The sequence below is a fragment of the Crocodylus siamensis genome, chromosome 7 (assembly GCF_052110815.1).
Source record: "Crocodylus siamensis isolate JL-2025a chromosome 7, ASM5211081v1, whole genome shotgun sequence".
NCBI classification, from domain to species: Eukaryota; Metazoa; Chordata; order Crocodylia; family Crocodylidae; genus Crocodylus; species Crocodylus siamensis.
In genome coordinates this window covers 93,438,458-93,451,886 of record NC_143401.1, presented here as the reverse complement: position 1 = coordinate 93,451,886, position 13,429 = coordinate 93,438,458, and the positions used below count along the sequence as shown (strand labels likewise).

Sequence of the window (13,429 nt, the reverse complement as noted above, 5' to 3'; positions counted from 1 at the left end):
ATAGGCCATTAGGAGATCTGGCTTCTTTTCTCAGTTAGCCTTAGACTTGTATGTGGTCTGGCGAGCCGCCTTAACCCTTCTGTGCCTCCATTTCTTCACACATAAAATGTAGCTAATTGGAATTACATGAACTTTCAGGAATGCCACAAGTCTTAATCAATTAATAATCATAAAGTACTTTGAGCTACACCTATTGTAAGATATAGTGTTTTAAAGAAAACTGTAGAGGCAAAACATCACAGCCTTAGGGTGATGTCACATGTTCAACTTAATGCTTAGTGGCCAAGTAAAGACAGTCAAAAAGCCCAAGGCTGAATCGATTCAATATAGAAAAGTTTTTTCTAAGCTGTGTAGATTGAACCAATAAGCAAGCGAACAAACATGCACTTTTGATTCCAGAAATGCAGCTACATGCCTGCAGTGGCCTAGGCCAGAAGCCAGGGGGCACTAGAGCACACCTCCCTGCTCAGCTGGAGCAGACAGCTTGGGCCAAGGCTAGCCCACCCACCCTGAGAGGGGAGCTTTCCAGGGGAGGTGCAAAGCATCCTGGGATGCTGCGGGACTGTGAATGAACTGATTTAGGTTAAATAGGTTTATTGAACTTCTGTCTGAGATCCCCTCCAGATTCATGTTAAGTCCGATATGACATCCATCCAGGTTTATCTTAAACCAGTTTCAGCCATTTTGAAAGTGGTTTATGCACACTGAACTTCTATTGTGTTAAAGATTTGAACTGGTTTCTGATCACTTATACCGGTTTATGTGTAATTTCTGTCTCTAGCTAGGAAGTGCCGTGAAATATAAGCAGATGCACGCTCAAGCAGCTCAACAGGTGTTAAATGCCTTCATGGCATAAAAAAATCATTTCCTTTCAAGAAAGGGTTATCTTCGAACATGTACTAACTTTTAATACCCCACAACTTTCCAACAATTTTTAAGTTTCAAGTGACCATGTAACAAGGCAAGCATTGCAGCAACATGTGACACAGCTTATTGTGTTGGGATGAAGTAAATCTATTCACATTTCCTCAGCTGGCCTGCTTGGAGACCTCAGAGGCATCACCCCTATTCCCCCCTGACTGAATGAAGGGGGCAATGGAAATTTCTTCATATTTTCAAGTGTTTTGACACTAACGGATAATTGTGCTAAGAGCAAAGAAGTGGTTTCTCACGTTTGGCAGCAGTTTTAAAAGTATCTATGTTAAACACCTACCTCCCTTGTTCTTGCCAAAATCTCACCTGATGATCTTCTTGTGTCTCACCTTCTCATTAATTTTAATCCTTCTGAGCCTGTGAGCATAATCAGGGACTGCGAGCTCAATGCGCAACAAACACACGCACGCAAATTCCTTTAGAGACATAATCCGTTTAATAAATATGAATGTAAAAGCAATAAACAATAGCAATTATAACCTTACGCTACGTTGTCTTTAACCAAGAAAAGAAAAATACATCAAAAAGTCATTTTAAAATTAGCAGTAGTTCGAATACTATAAGAAAATTTTTTTTATTTTATTTTATTTTAATTGGCTCACTATAAAAATAAGTTGGCTAACATTGGACTTCAGTGGGGAATACTGTACAGGCACTGCCAGAACCTTCCCATCTTTCTTAAAACTGTAATTGCAAACACAACAGCAAAGCCATGCAAGCTCTTGTGATAAAAGGATATTTTGTGGGCTCTCCACCATTGGCTGTTTTGAAGGATATGGGTGTGGACTAGCGCATCCTACATCTGTGCAGGGGGCTGGACTAGGTGCCCCTTGAGGCTCCTTCCCATCCCGTGATTCCACAATTTCTATCACGTGTCTCCAGAAAGATTAGGATGAAGGACAGAGAAATCTGTGAGGCACAGAGCCATTGATTGGAGGAACACTGATATTCTCCCTTTTGACATCACCTTTTCCTAGAAGATAGGGCCAAATCCTTATTTTTCATCAAGAAATTAAAGCCATCTCCACCTTGTAATTCCAACTCAGTTGGACCCTTTGAATGCCTTTCCCTTGTGGTGCTATGTGCAATGCTTTCAGGCAAAATCCTGTTACTAGGAAAGTAGAAATGAATACAGACAGGGTCTGCTCATGCTCACTTGGATGGCAGCCCTGATTGTTGGGGTATCTTCCAAAAATTATCCCCTTGCTAGGAAATGAAGGACATGTCTGCACTGCAATCTGCATGGGTAAGCAATACCCACCCTAGCTTCAATCTAGCTGGCGTGGGTCCCAACAGCAGCAAAGACGCATGGCATGGGCTACCCTAGGTTTTCCAAGTCCCGTGTGGGCTTGTACAGCCCAAGCTTCTGCAGAGTCATCGCTCTCATTACCCCAACTGGGTCCTACTGCAATTGCACCTCCTGGATGCAGGGCAGGTGGAACGAATAAGAATGAACTATGCCTGTTGGTCGGTGTAATAGCTTTCTGCTACTGGCTAACCAGAGGCCGGACATCTACTGGTTGCATCGTAGGCCATTCGACGATCTGGTCAGGGTGGTCAGGCCAGCAGAGTGGGGGTTTAGGTCGCTACTCTGGCTCAGTGTGGTAGAAGCTATTTAGGGTCAGGTCCTGCTTTTGTCTGTCCCTGCGTAACCCCATGAACACAGTAGACTATCTGGGTGTAAGAGGGCATAGTTGTCAGTGCTGGGCCCACAAGGGGACACACCGGGCTCTCCCCACCGGTATTCTACCGTGAGGCTTTGGATGGTGGCAAACCCCAGTTTGATCACCTCCTGCAGAGATCTTTGAGCAACTAAAACATGGCTGAGATGAGCTGGAGGGCAAGTCATCTGAGTGCCTTGTTCACCTTTGTCTAGACCAGGGGGGATAGTGTGATGCTACCATCTGAATACATCTTAGCTGAACGCTTTTAAAATCCCAGGGTAGCCACAGCACATGGCCCATGACACACTCCTGGTCAAGCCAAAGCCTAGGAGAAAGATCAGGCTGTCAGCCTGAAGAGGCCTCTGGGTGCTTGCCCCCCAGCAGCTCCCTAGCTATGCAAGTAGGCTGAACAGTCCTCTCAGAAAGAACTTGGCTTTGCCACTTAGGATATCAATATCTTAGTTCATTACAAGCTGCAGGGAACAGCTCCAGACCGAGGAAGGAGGATGAGAAAAGTGAAAGGCCAAACAAAGCCATTAAAACAAACAACCCAGAAGCACCGTGGTGTCTTTAGACTCCCATGTATGTTCTCGTGTGTCTTAGGAAAGTTTGCTGGGGTTGCTAATCTACCCGCAGACTGAAGTGCTAAAAGAGTAATTGAATCTAAAGCCAAGAACCCTTAACCCCCCGCCCCCTAAAAAGACCCCATGCATATTCTTGGCGTATATCTTTATGAATCTTCTACAAACAAGAGACATCAGAAAAAGAAAGAAGTTTGGAGGGGGAAGGGAGGGGAGAAGGGAACGGGGTGCAAGAAGGGAATTGTGATTTAATTTCTTCCCCCGTTAAAATAGAGCACCTGTACAATGCAGTTCCAAATATGGTCTCAGTATAATGTCCACATGCACAGGATTAAAGCTAAAAACCCTTTGTCTGAAGAATTAAAAGTCCAAATGCAGTGAGTTTTCCTTTTATATATATATATCTATATCTATATATATATAGATATAGATATATATATAAATTTATACTGGCGTCCTCAATTCAAACATTTACATAGGTAGGGATTTCTTTTGTGCTTTGAGTCTCAGCAGCTATGGAAATACTTCCTGTGGCAAAACAAAACAAAAGCAAGAGTTAAACAACACAGCGTTACTCACAAATGAAATGTTTGAAGGTATCACAGTTCTTTGCTTTATTTTATTTTTTTGCATTCAATTTGTTCCAGACTGACACGTTCTTCTCCAAAACTTTCTCTTGCCACTTAGAAGGCTGTCTTTTTCTTTTCCTAACGAAAATCATCCACCCATATCTAAGACAAGAGAGGCAGGGCGGGGAAGGCAGGGGTGGGAAGGAAGCCGCGCCCCTACGAGCAAGTACTGACTCATTTAGTGGCATTTGAACTGATAAGGTATTGGAGACATGACAACCCGCTGTAAGATCTGCCTCTGCAAAAGTCGGGACCTGCTGCTCAAACGCAGCATGGAGACGCTCGGCTTTGTGCAACCAGAGGTAAGGAAGAGAAGAGCATGAACCCAGTGATGTTCACGTGGAGTCTTGAAGGGCAGAAAGTTTGGAGGATACTCTTTGTTTGTGAAAGCAAATGTATATTGGAACGTAAAACACAAGCAAGAGAAAGACGCAATTACCTACGTTGCCTTCGTTTCCACACAAGAAAGACAACTCATCAGAAAAAAACTCCTAATCCTGGAGAGGTTTACTGTCCACGTCCAGTATAAGCCTCTGGGCTTTGCATATCCCAACATCCACCTCTAGATCTTTGCACTTTCTCAAATATTTGGTTTCCTTACTCACCCCCTTGAAAATGCTTCCATTTTCTGGCATGGGCTAACTAAAGGGTTGCTTCTTCCCCACCGTGACCTGCTCCTCCCTCACGTGCATGCGCTCTGCAACCCTAGTGACTTCAAGGAGGGTCTGCAACGCCTATGTCAGGGCAATACATGAGACATATGGCGCAGGGATAATGCAGCAGATCGAGCTGGGGAGGAACCGTTGCAAAATTCGGACATCTATGTCAAAACAAGAGCTTCTGCAGCCAAACTGAATGAAGCTTGGCTGTGTCCCCCAGAGCAGCTGAGGCAGGCTCAGATGGCCCACAGAAAGGTGGTATACCTGGTTGGCTTTCTGCTGTTAGGGCCTTTCGGGGGTGAAAATGGCCTCCAGCATAAGTCTGAGCTGCCTCAAGGCAGTTCTGTCCTTTTCTGGCAGGTGACAGCTTTCAAACTGCTTTCTTGGCCAAAATCTTAGCACTCTGCACTTTGTGCTTGTCCCCTCCTTCCTTTAGTTTACCTCCTCCCGTACTCTCTCTAGGGCAGCCCATGCCAATGCTCCTCCCTAACGAAGGGTTCCCCTCCTAGGAACTCCTTAGCAGGTGCCTTAAACCAGCTTTATGCCCACTTTAGGCCAGCAGAGCAGGGCAAAGCAAGCAACTTGGTTTCTTTTTGTTTAAAAGGGTGATTCATCTGTGCTCCTGCCCATGCAACTAAAAAATGTTATATTGCTCTAAAATTAGTCCCCATCCTTACTCCTACGGGTCAGTCCTTACTCGTGCAAACCTCTCGGACGTCCTTGGTGGGACATCCGCCACGTGGCTGAATGCTACTTGAATGAGCGCAGGGCTGACACTTGATACGCCTCATCTAAATGGCCATGCGCAGAAGGTACATGGCAGCCTGCTTTGGTGGAAATCACCAGCCTCGCAAATAAAGGGAAACAGTGAATTTAACTTCTCCCTGCATCTATACAGGCCCCCCGGTTCAGCAAAATACTTCAACGTGCACTTGAAACTTTTTGAGCCTCTCTTTGTGCCGTGAAACAACTGCAGAGACTTCCTCAGCCTGACAAAGCGGTTTTAAACCCAAACGCTTGCTAAAAAGCTTGTTCCAACTATTTAAGTTGGTTTAATAAAAGATATCAGATTCACCCAAAGCACCTTGTCTGCCTGTGAAATAAAGGTGGCATTTCCCCTCGTTTCTGATTCCTAGCCTCACTCTTCTATCCCAGTTGTCCCAGTGTTACTGAAGTGAGGCTAATGGGGACTGCACCAGAGTAAACGAGAGTGATTTGTATCATTGGCAAACTCTTTATTATGGTGCTAACTAAACCCTGGCGCTGCATTTCCAGCCTCACCTGTCTGCAATCACTGCTGGTTCTTCCTCTGACAGAAGTCAGCTTGACGGCTAACCGTGCAGTCTAACACAGAGATCCATATTTCTCACTGGTCCCTGGGGGTTAGCGATCGTGTTTTCACGTGTTGCCCTGCCATTTGATGCCCCAATACATGTCCCCCTTTTCTGCCATTCACAACCTTGCCCTCTAGTGTTAGTATTTGCCACCCCTGTTCCTTACCTTGTACCTTTTGGATGGGAGACAAGGCTCTTGTTGCAAGATGTTCGTGAAACTACTGCACAATCCCCTGTAAACCCTCATCTGGCTCTTCACCATACCACAGGCAGGGGAGTCATATAAGGCAAGATCCCTGAAGCCTGAGCTTTCAGGTTTTACTTACCAAGTCTCCCTCCTGTCCTCACATACCAGAAATGGGAGCTGGGCCCTCTTGCCTTAAGTGCTCTGATCTAACCCTTAACCCCACAATTACCCAGAAACTAGATGACGTCCCCCCTGGCAGCACAAGTGAACGATGACGAGATTACAGAGCCCTCGAAAGGAAAGCGCTCTGCACGGAAAAGCTACACAGAGGGGTGGGATGGGGGCGGGAGAGGACTCAGGCGCTTAATTCCTCTTTCATCCTGAGTAGGTGGGGGGAGGAGAAGCAGTTAGCTCAGTGTCTTTCAGAGGAGTTAAAAAAGCAGCAGAAAAGGGAGTGCTCTTGGAGAGGAAGGGAAAGGTTTAGCCAATTAGAAGCTGGCCAGCTGTTGGCCGCTGGAGGTTATTTACCTATGGCCTGGGTATCCAGCTTCTCAGCTACTAGTTGATCTGGGCTCATCAGTCCATTTTGAGGGACACTAGGCATGCTTTCCCTTGGACTGACTGGACTGACCATCTCTTGATCTTTCTCATTCTGCATCTGTGCATAAACATTAATGCCCGGGATCTTCCTAAAACATTAACAGAAACTGTCATTGCCGTGAGCGCTACAGACCGCGGTGCAATTACGCTTCTTCAGCCAGAGTCCAAGACGACAATGGGGAGAAGGTGAGGGAGCAGGGAGGAAGGGGTAGGCCGTACCTTTTGAACTTGTAAATGACAAACACGGCTAGGCCCACAAACACCACGGAGAGCAGCATCAGCATGGCCGAACCACTGTGACTGGGAGTGAGGTCCACCAGAGGAGCTATGAGAGAGGAGGAGAACTTTAGAGCATCCACCCTCGTGACCACACGTCCGCAACGGTGCCGCGACCATCCTTTCATGGTCTCAAACCTGGGGATGCACGTCCCCAGGCTGTCCCAAGGGTGGGAAACCTCTATTCAGGAGGCAGGCAACCTGCGGTTGGGAACGTGGGGCACCTATACACGTGCAGAGAGGCTGCTCTGATGCATCGTAATTACAACAGGACAGAGCAGACTTGATTAATCACGGCAATTGCCGTGCTCCAGCAGACTCCAGCGTCACGTGTATCGGCATCCCTGCACTGAAATATGATTGTGGGGTGCTTTAACTAAAGCTCATTCAATGAGAGCCCCCACCGCCATTTTTCAGCATGGGGACGCTGATACACGTGATGTTCCAGGTGCTTTAGTTAGAGCAGCTCTTGGAGCCGCTGTAATTAAAGCACCCCCTTTCCACCTCCCAGAGCACGTCTATAAATGCCCATAACTATTCCTACAGTCTCCTTTAAGCTTCTATTTAACTTTCAGGTAGAGGCCAACTTTATTAGTCCATTTAAAGTTTTACTGGATGTCTGGGTACCTAGTTAGAGAGATTTCAACTGCATTCTGTCAGAGCCAGAGTGACTGAAGGCAACTGTGTGTTAATGTGATCTTACAGGCTCAGTTGCGTTGCTCAGGTGTGTCCCTTACTCTCATGAAGCCTCACTCTCCCCCTTTGACACTATCTTCATATCTTCACAGTGTTTCTTTTAACAGCCTATGCTTTGAAACTCCTGACTTGGGGAGTATAGGACATTTCCCCCTTTTCTGCCATTCACAACCTCATTCTCCAGTATCGACCACCCCTTATCTTGTACCTTTTGGATGGGAGACAAGGCTCTTGTTGCAAGATGTTTGTAAAACTTCTGCACAATCCCCCATGAACCCTCATATGGCTCTTCACAATACCACATACAGGGGAGTCATATAAGGCAACAACGATATACCCTGACAGTGCCACAATGGCACCCCCCCCCAAAAAAAAAAAAAAAGATAAGTTAAGTACAAATAGGGACACAGACACCATACCCATGTGCACACACCACAGATACATCAGGGTTACAGGGAAGTGCACTCACAGAGCAGATATGATCATTTCTGCAAACACACTGTTGTATATACTCCGGTACAAAGCAGACATTCACTGGACAGATCATGGTCACAGGAGCACAGGATACAGAATAGTAATATACACAAAACACACACACGTGCACACATGCTTGAGGGCTTGCTTCTGCACAGAACATTTGCACGCTGAGAGCCAACACACACACACTGCAGCGGAGACGGTTTGTTATTCACACGTGTGCACACAAACACAGGTATGAGCGGACACACACACGGACGCGCACACGCACGCACACACACTTATCTGCATGTCTTCCCAGACACAACTCGTACACAGGCACAGAGCAATCATATGCAGCAAGGCAGATGTGGAGCAATCTGAGAATCTAAGAATACATGGAAACGTTCGCAGCGATGTTCCAGCTTTACCAAAGTCCCTCTCCCGCAGGATTAGCAGCGTTATTAGATAATACTTGAAGGCCGCACATTTCTGTATTCATGCCTTTGTGCCTCTCTGCGATGACAAAGTATCTTCCTGACTACTTCAGGCTCAGCATTACTCAGTGTACTTGTTATAATGCTGTGGTTGGAGTCTGGTAATAAACAGCTCTTTAATGGCCTGGTGCAGAATATCGGCGTATTTTACTTTCCCTTATGCTAGTGGGTTCTTGTTTGTTTGTTTGCTTTGCAGAGAAGTGGCAATGAATGTGATGAATGGGCTGCAATCTGTTGTCCAGAATTACCATAAATTAATCCTTCCCCAGTTAAGGCCTAAACAAGAGAGAGAGACAGAGCTGCAAAAGTGCTGAGTCCTCTACCTGTCATTCTTCATGTGCATGAGAGCACGCACTTTGTAGCAACGAGTGGGCAAACGTACTTCAATATGCAGAATTAGTTTGGATGGCGCCACATTTTGCTTCCAGCACCAGCAAAAGCAATCCAAGTTGTGTGCATGTATACACACACGCGCACACACATGCCCTCCCACCTCACAGATGACTTTCAGATGGCTTAATGTAGTGCAAATAACTATCTATTATACTGCAGAGGGCAGGGTGCTGTGGTAGGTTTGCAGAGCAATGCTTTTTCCTTGCAGCTGCAAGTATTCAGACTTCACTGAAGTCATAAGTGGGAATGATCGGAGATTTGGGATCAGAAAGGAATTTTACCCCGTGGTTAGACTGGTATGGCTTATTGGAGGTTTTGCCTTCCTCTGTAGCAGGGGACATGGTTCTCTTCCTTGGAGCTTTTGAGTACGTGTTAGTAACCTTTGCAGCAGCAAAACACTGACGGCTTTCCTCCCTCTGTTGCTTAATAAGTTAGGCTCCATTTAGTGTCTTGGGCCAATATGCCTTGTAGTTTGGTGACAGCATTGATTGTGTAGTTTTAGGACTAAGTTAGACAAGGACTTATATGGGATAGATGGATGGGGACGATCCTACCTCAAGCCAGGGGCTGGACCTCCAGGAGTCCCTTCCAAGCCCATTTTTCTCTCATTTTCATTCTTTTGTTGGGATGATTCCACTGTTCTAGATATTCATCCATGAAAGAAAAGCTGACCAAAATTACTTGTGATTTAGTCCCACAGGCTAAGTACAGACAGTCAAAGGCCTGGGGCTGAATTGATTCAATCTTTGCAGGTTAGTCTAAGCTGCATAGACTGAACCAATAAGCAAGTGAACAGACATTCACTTTTGATTCTGGAAATGCAGCCGCATGCCAGCAGTGACTCAGGCCAGAAGCTGGGGGGAGCTAGACCATGTCTCCCTGTTTGGCTGGAGTAAACAGCTTCAGCTCAGCCTAGCCCACCACTGTAAGATGAGGGGTTTGTAGGGAAGCTGCAAAGCATCCTGGGATGCTGGGGGACTGTGAGTTGACTTGAATCTGGAGGGGATCTGGGGCAGAATTTCAATATACTGATTTAACCTAAATCAGTGAAGTCTTATACTATATCCATCCAGACTTATCTCAAACTACTTTCAAAATGGCAAAAACTGGTTTATGTGCACTGAACTTCTGTTGTGTTACAGATTTGAAACTGGTTTCCAATCACTTATATTGATTTATGTGTAATTTCTGTTTCTAGACCCCGGGTGCATGTACATGTCACCCTACAGTGACATAGCAATCACGTGTGTCTACGTGTGATTGCCGCTACATCACCGTAGCAGCCATCTCCCACAGTTTAGTGCACCTCTACGGCGACATTGCTGGGAAATTTACCTGTGCGCAGCACATGTGGCGCATTAACAGCCTGTTCTGCATCGTGCCATAGCAATATCACCATATGGTAATGTGCAGACATGCCCACTGTTTTCAATACGGATGGAAAGTTCCAGTTCCTGGATTATGGAAAACACCTACATTTTTAACAAGCGGAAAGAGTTTCTTTGCTAGAATGTGGGAAACATTCAGTGTGTGTTGCAAAGCTTAGATTCTCCTTATATTTAAGGAAGTTTGGAAATAGGTCTTCTTTCTGATTGATGTCTAATACATACAGTGGGGAACAGCCCCTCTGTGCCCCAGAGATGAATATCTAATGTTCCTTTGTTAGTTCTGTTTTCTATGCTTCTCCCATATAATTTATCATTGGAAAACGTGTCAAGAATTTTCAGGACCAGTGAAAGAAATGAGTCCCTAAAGCTAAAAGCTAATGCTAAGTTTAGAACTTGACCTTCCTTTAAATTTGCTCTCACGTATTCCCTGCAATCCTTTCTACTTTGTCTTGGCTTTATTCTGCCCCTGCTCACATCCAGTTTATAGTGACACCAATGATCATGTTGTATGTGTAAGCACTAAGACAAGTTGGGATGCCTCCCTTTTGCAAAGAGTGGCCTGGAGGCTAAACCTGAGGTGCCTTTAAAAGTTGCCTTTTAACATTGTGAAAAACAGGGTCCTTTGGTAACGTAATGTTTAAACATTCAGGTTATTCATGTTTGTTCCTACTAATAGCCGGTCTTAAGACCCAAACTATGCAGTGCCCTGAAGCATCCATGGAGCCTGCTTTTTTTTCGTGTTCTTTTTTTTTTTTTTTTAAACAGAGATCAAATTGCATGTAATGCCTAGGAATTTTGGAGGGGAAAAATAATATATTCATTTCTCATATAGAGATGAAGAATTTATGGAGTCTTTCCATTCATAAGCTGTGGGTTTCTCAAAGCAGACAGAGGATGATCTGTTTAGTTAATGGAGATACAAGGTCATATTCAAGGGGAAGTGATGAGCAACTGTTGCTTTGGAGACACAAAAAGTTGTAAACACCAAGTTCCTATTGATATTTAAACCTGTGATGAACTTTGCACTTTCCCTAGAGCCCTTTCTCCTTCCTCTTCATGGGCACTTGGGCATCTAGGCAAGCTGTAACTCCAGCAAATGGTTTTGCAAGTCCATTATGGAGAGCTCTCTGCAGGACAAGTGAGCAGTGCTAATGAACTGGGCAAGTTGAATAGCCCAGAAGAGAAACCTTCTGTTAACAGATCAGCAATCAAATTGCATTCTCATTCTGGAGTCAATGGCTCTCTTTTCCCAGAAACATTAGATAGGACCTAATAAACAGATTTCAAGGTTAACCTCTCTGCCCAAATACCTGGTGGTGGTGAACTGACATTAGTTCAGCTAAGGTTCCTGATTGAGCAATGGAATAATCGAAAGCCCAACTGCATGGGCAGGGTCCGTTTAAGCCTTGATAGAATATTAAATGTCCTGTGAGTGGTGCTGAGCCTCTATTTTTCACTGATTCCAGAGGACTAGTATGTGCCTAATATAGTGCTCTGCCCAGGTTATATGATAACTTTTGCAACATCTAACTCATGCTGAACATACCATGTCCATCCATGCAGAATGCAGTGCTCAGTCAATGAATATTCCAGGAACATCCAAGGTGACTGTACTGGCCGAGGGGCTAGCTATGCTCGGCACATCCACATAAAATGTATCTGCTCAATTGATGGATGTGCCAGGTACGTGCAGGTAGCACTTCCCTCATATACTGTTGATTAGACTGCAAACCTATATCAATAGCAGACATTAGCACTACACGTGCAATGGAAGACCAGCTTCAAATATAAATAATGCAGTGGCAATGCCACATTTTATCACATACAGCAAGCACCTTTCCCCCTACATTTCACTGTTTGGTGGGCATTATAACTGAGGAAATATGGCAGCAGTTTCTACTGCTTAAGCCTCTACCAGAGGGAAGTAAAGTAGAGCTGCACATGGTACATGCAGGGCTCCCTAGAGCAGGCTATGCATACCTTCTCTTTTCTTCTTGGGAGAGACTGTCATGAAAAGATATAGCTATAGCTATAGATATAGATATATATTTATATAGATAAATATATATATATAAAATTATTATTATTATTTTTTCATTTAGCCTTTCCAAAAGAAGGTGCATATTTTATATAGGGGCATGTTGGATGTCAGAAAACATGGCAATGTGAACAAATTCTATGGTCCGTGCATATAAGTTGGGTGGTATCTACAGAAACAGCTGAGCTGTTATTGCTTATTACAGTTCCAGGGTACTGAAAGTGTGATTGATAGCTGGCTGATCCTTCTGATTCCTCCTATCAAGAAGTCTACAACTGATTATACTACCAAACAATGGACAGGGTTTTGAAGGGGTGAATACTGACCTGCTGTTAAGTGTGCAGCATGGACAAGGATTCGAACTCCTGGCTTCAGCTCAAACTGGATGACGTTTTGGTTCAGTTTGTGGATCAATATTTCCGAAATCTGGAAGAAAGGAGACCAAAAAACCCCCCCAAAAAGCAGGTTTGTATTTTTTTTTAAACCCAATTACTTTAAATTCATGTGGGAAACAGGACCATCTGCAAGGAAAAGGGATAGCATGTTCCCAGCACTAGATAACAAGAAACGTACTGTATTACCTTGTAAAGAAAAACAATAGAGCAGATATGAACAGCTGGTGGGGCTGTACAGATGTTTGTGTCCGAGTAGAAGTTATTAATAATGACGGGTTATTACATGAACAACTGTACTGATATGGGCAGCCCTGCTGATGTAAAGGGACTATTTTCATGTGAAATATTAGTCATGTGCCTAATTGTTTTGCTGGGTCAAGTTAAGAACAAGAAACTTAAGTACAGCTTAAAGCTGCAACGGCTAAAACTCACTGGGTCATACTCACTATGTGGTGGGAAGTCAGATGAGATGATCACGATGGTCCCACATAACCTTAAAGATGCCCAAGTCACCCTGAAGTTATTCACTGAAGGCAATAATGATCTACCGGAAATAAACTGGGCTTCTCATTTTTCAGGCAACACAGCAGACCTGGTATTTAAAAGTACTTTCCCACCCTTGTACCCATGTAGAATCTATGCATATCAAGGGTATCAAACTTCGGGGTCAAACTTGATGTAAAGGTTGCTTTCCTGAATCTTC

The 13,429-nt window shown here is 44.6% G+C and overlaps 1 protein-coding gene across 3 annotated transcripts in view; it reads right to left on the bottom strand.

The window, feature by feature from the left end:
• Positions 1-1,356: 1,356 nt before the first annotated feature.
• Positions 1,357-13,429, bottom strand: part of SORCS1 (sortilin related VPS10 domain containing receptor 1) — a 427,318-nt gene continuing 415,245 nt past the window's right edge. Inside the window, exons 24-27 of one of the 3 annotated variants that reach the window (XM_090056793.1) lie at positions 12,658-12,757; positions 6,807-6,912; positions 6,516-6,676; positions 1,357-3,706 (exon numbers count right to left, since the gene is read on the bottom strand). In XM_090056793.1, coding sequence (XP_089912919.1) covers positions 3,642-3,706; positions 6,516-6,676; positions 6,807-6,912; positions 12,658-12,757 — 432 coding nt within the window. In that variant the 3' untranslated portion in view covers positions 1,357-3,641. The remainder of the gene's footprint in view (positions 3,707-6,515; positions 6,677-6,806; positions 6,913-12,657; positions 12,758-13,429) is intronic. The other 2 variants (XM_090056794.1, XM_090056795.1) reach the window with 2 other exon arrangements.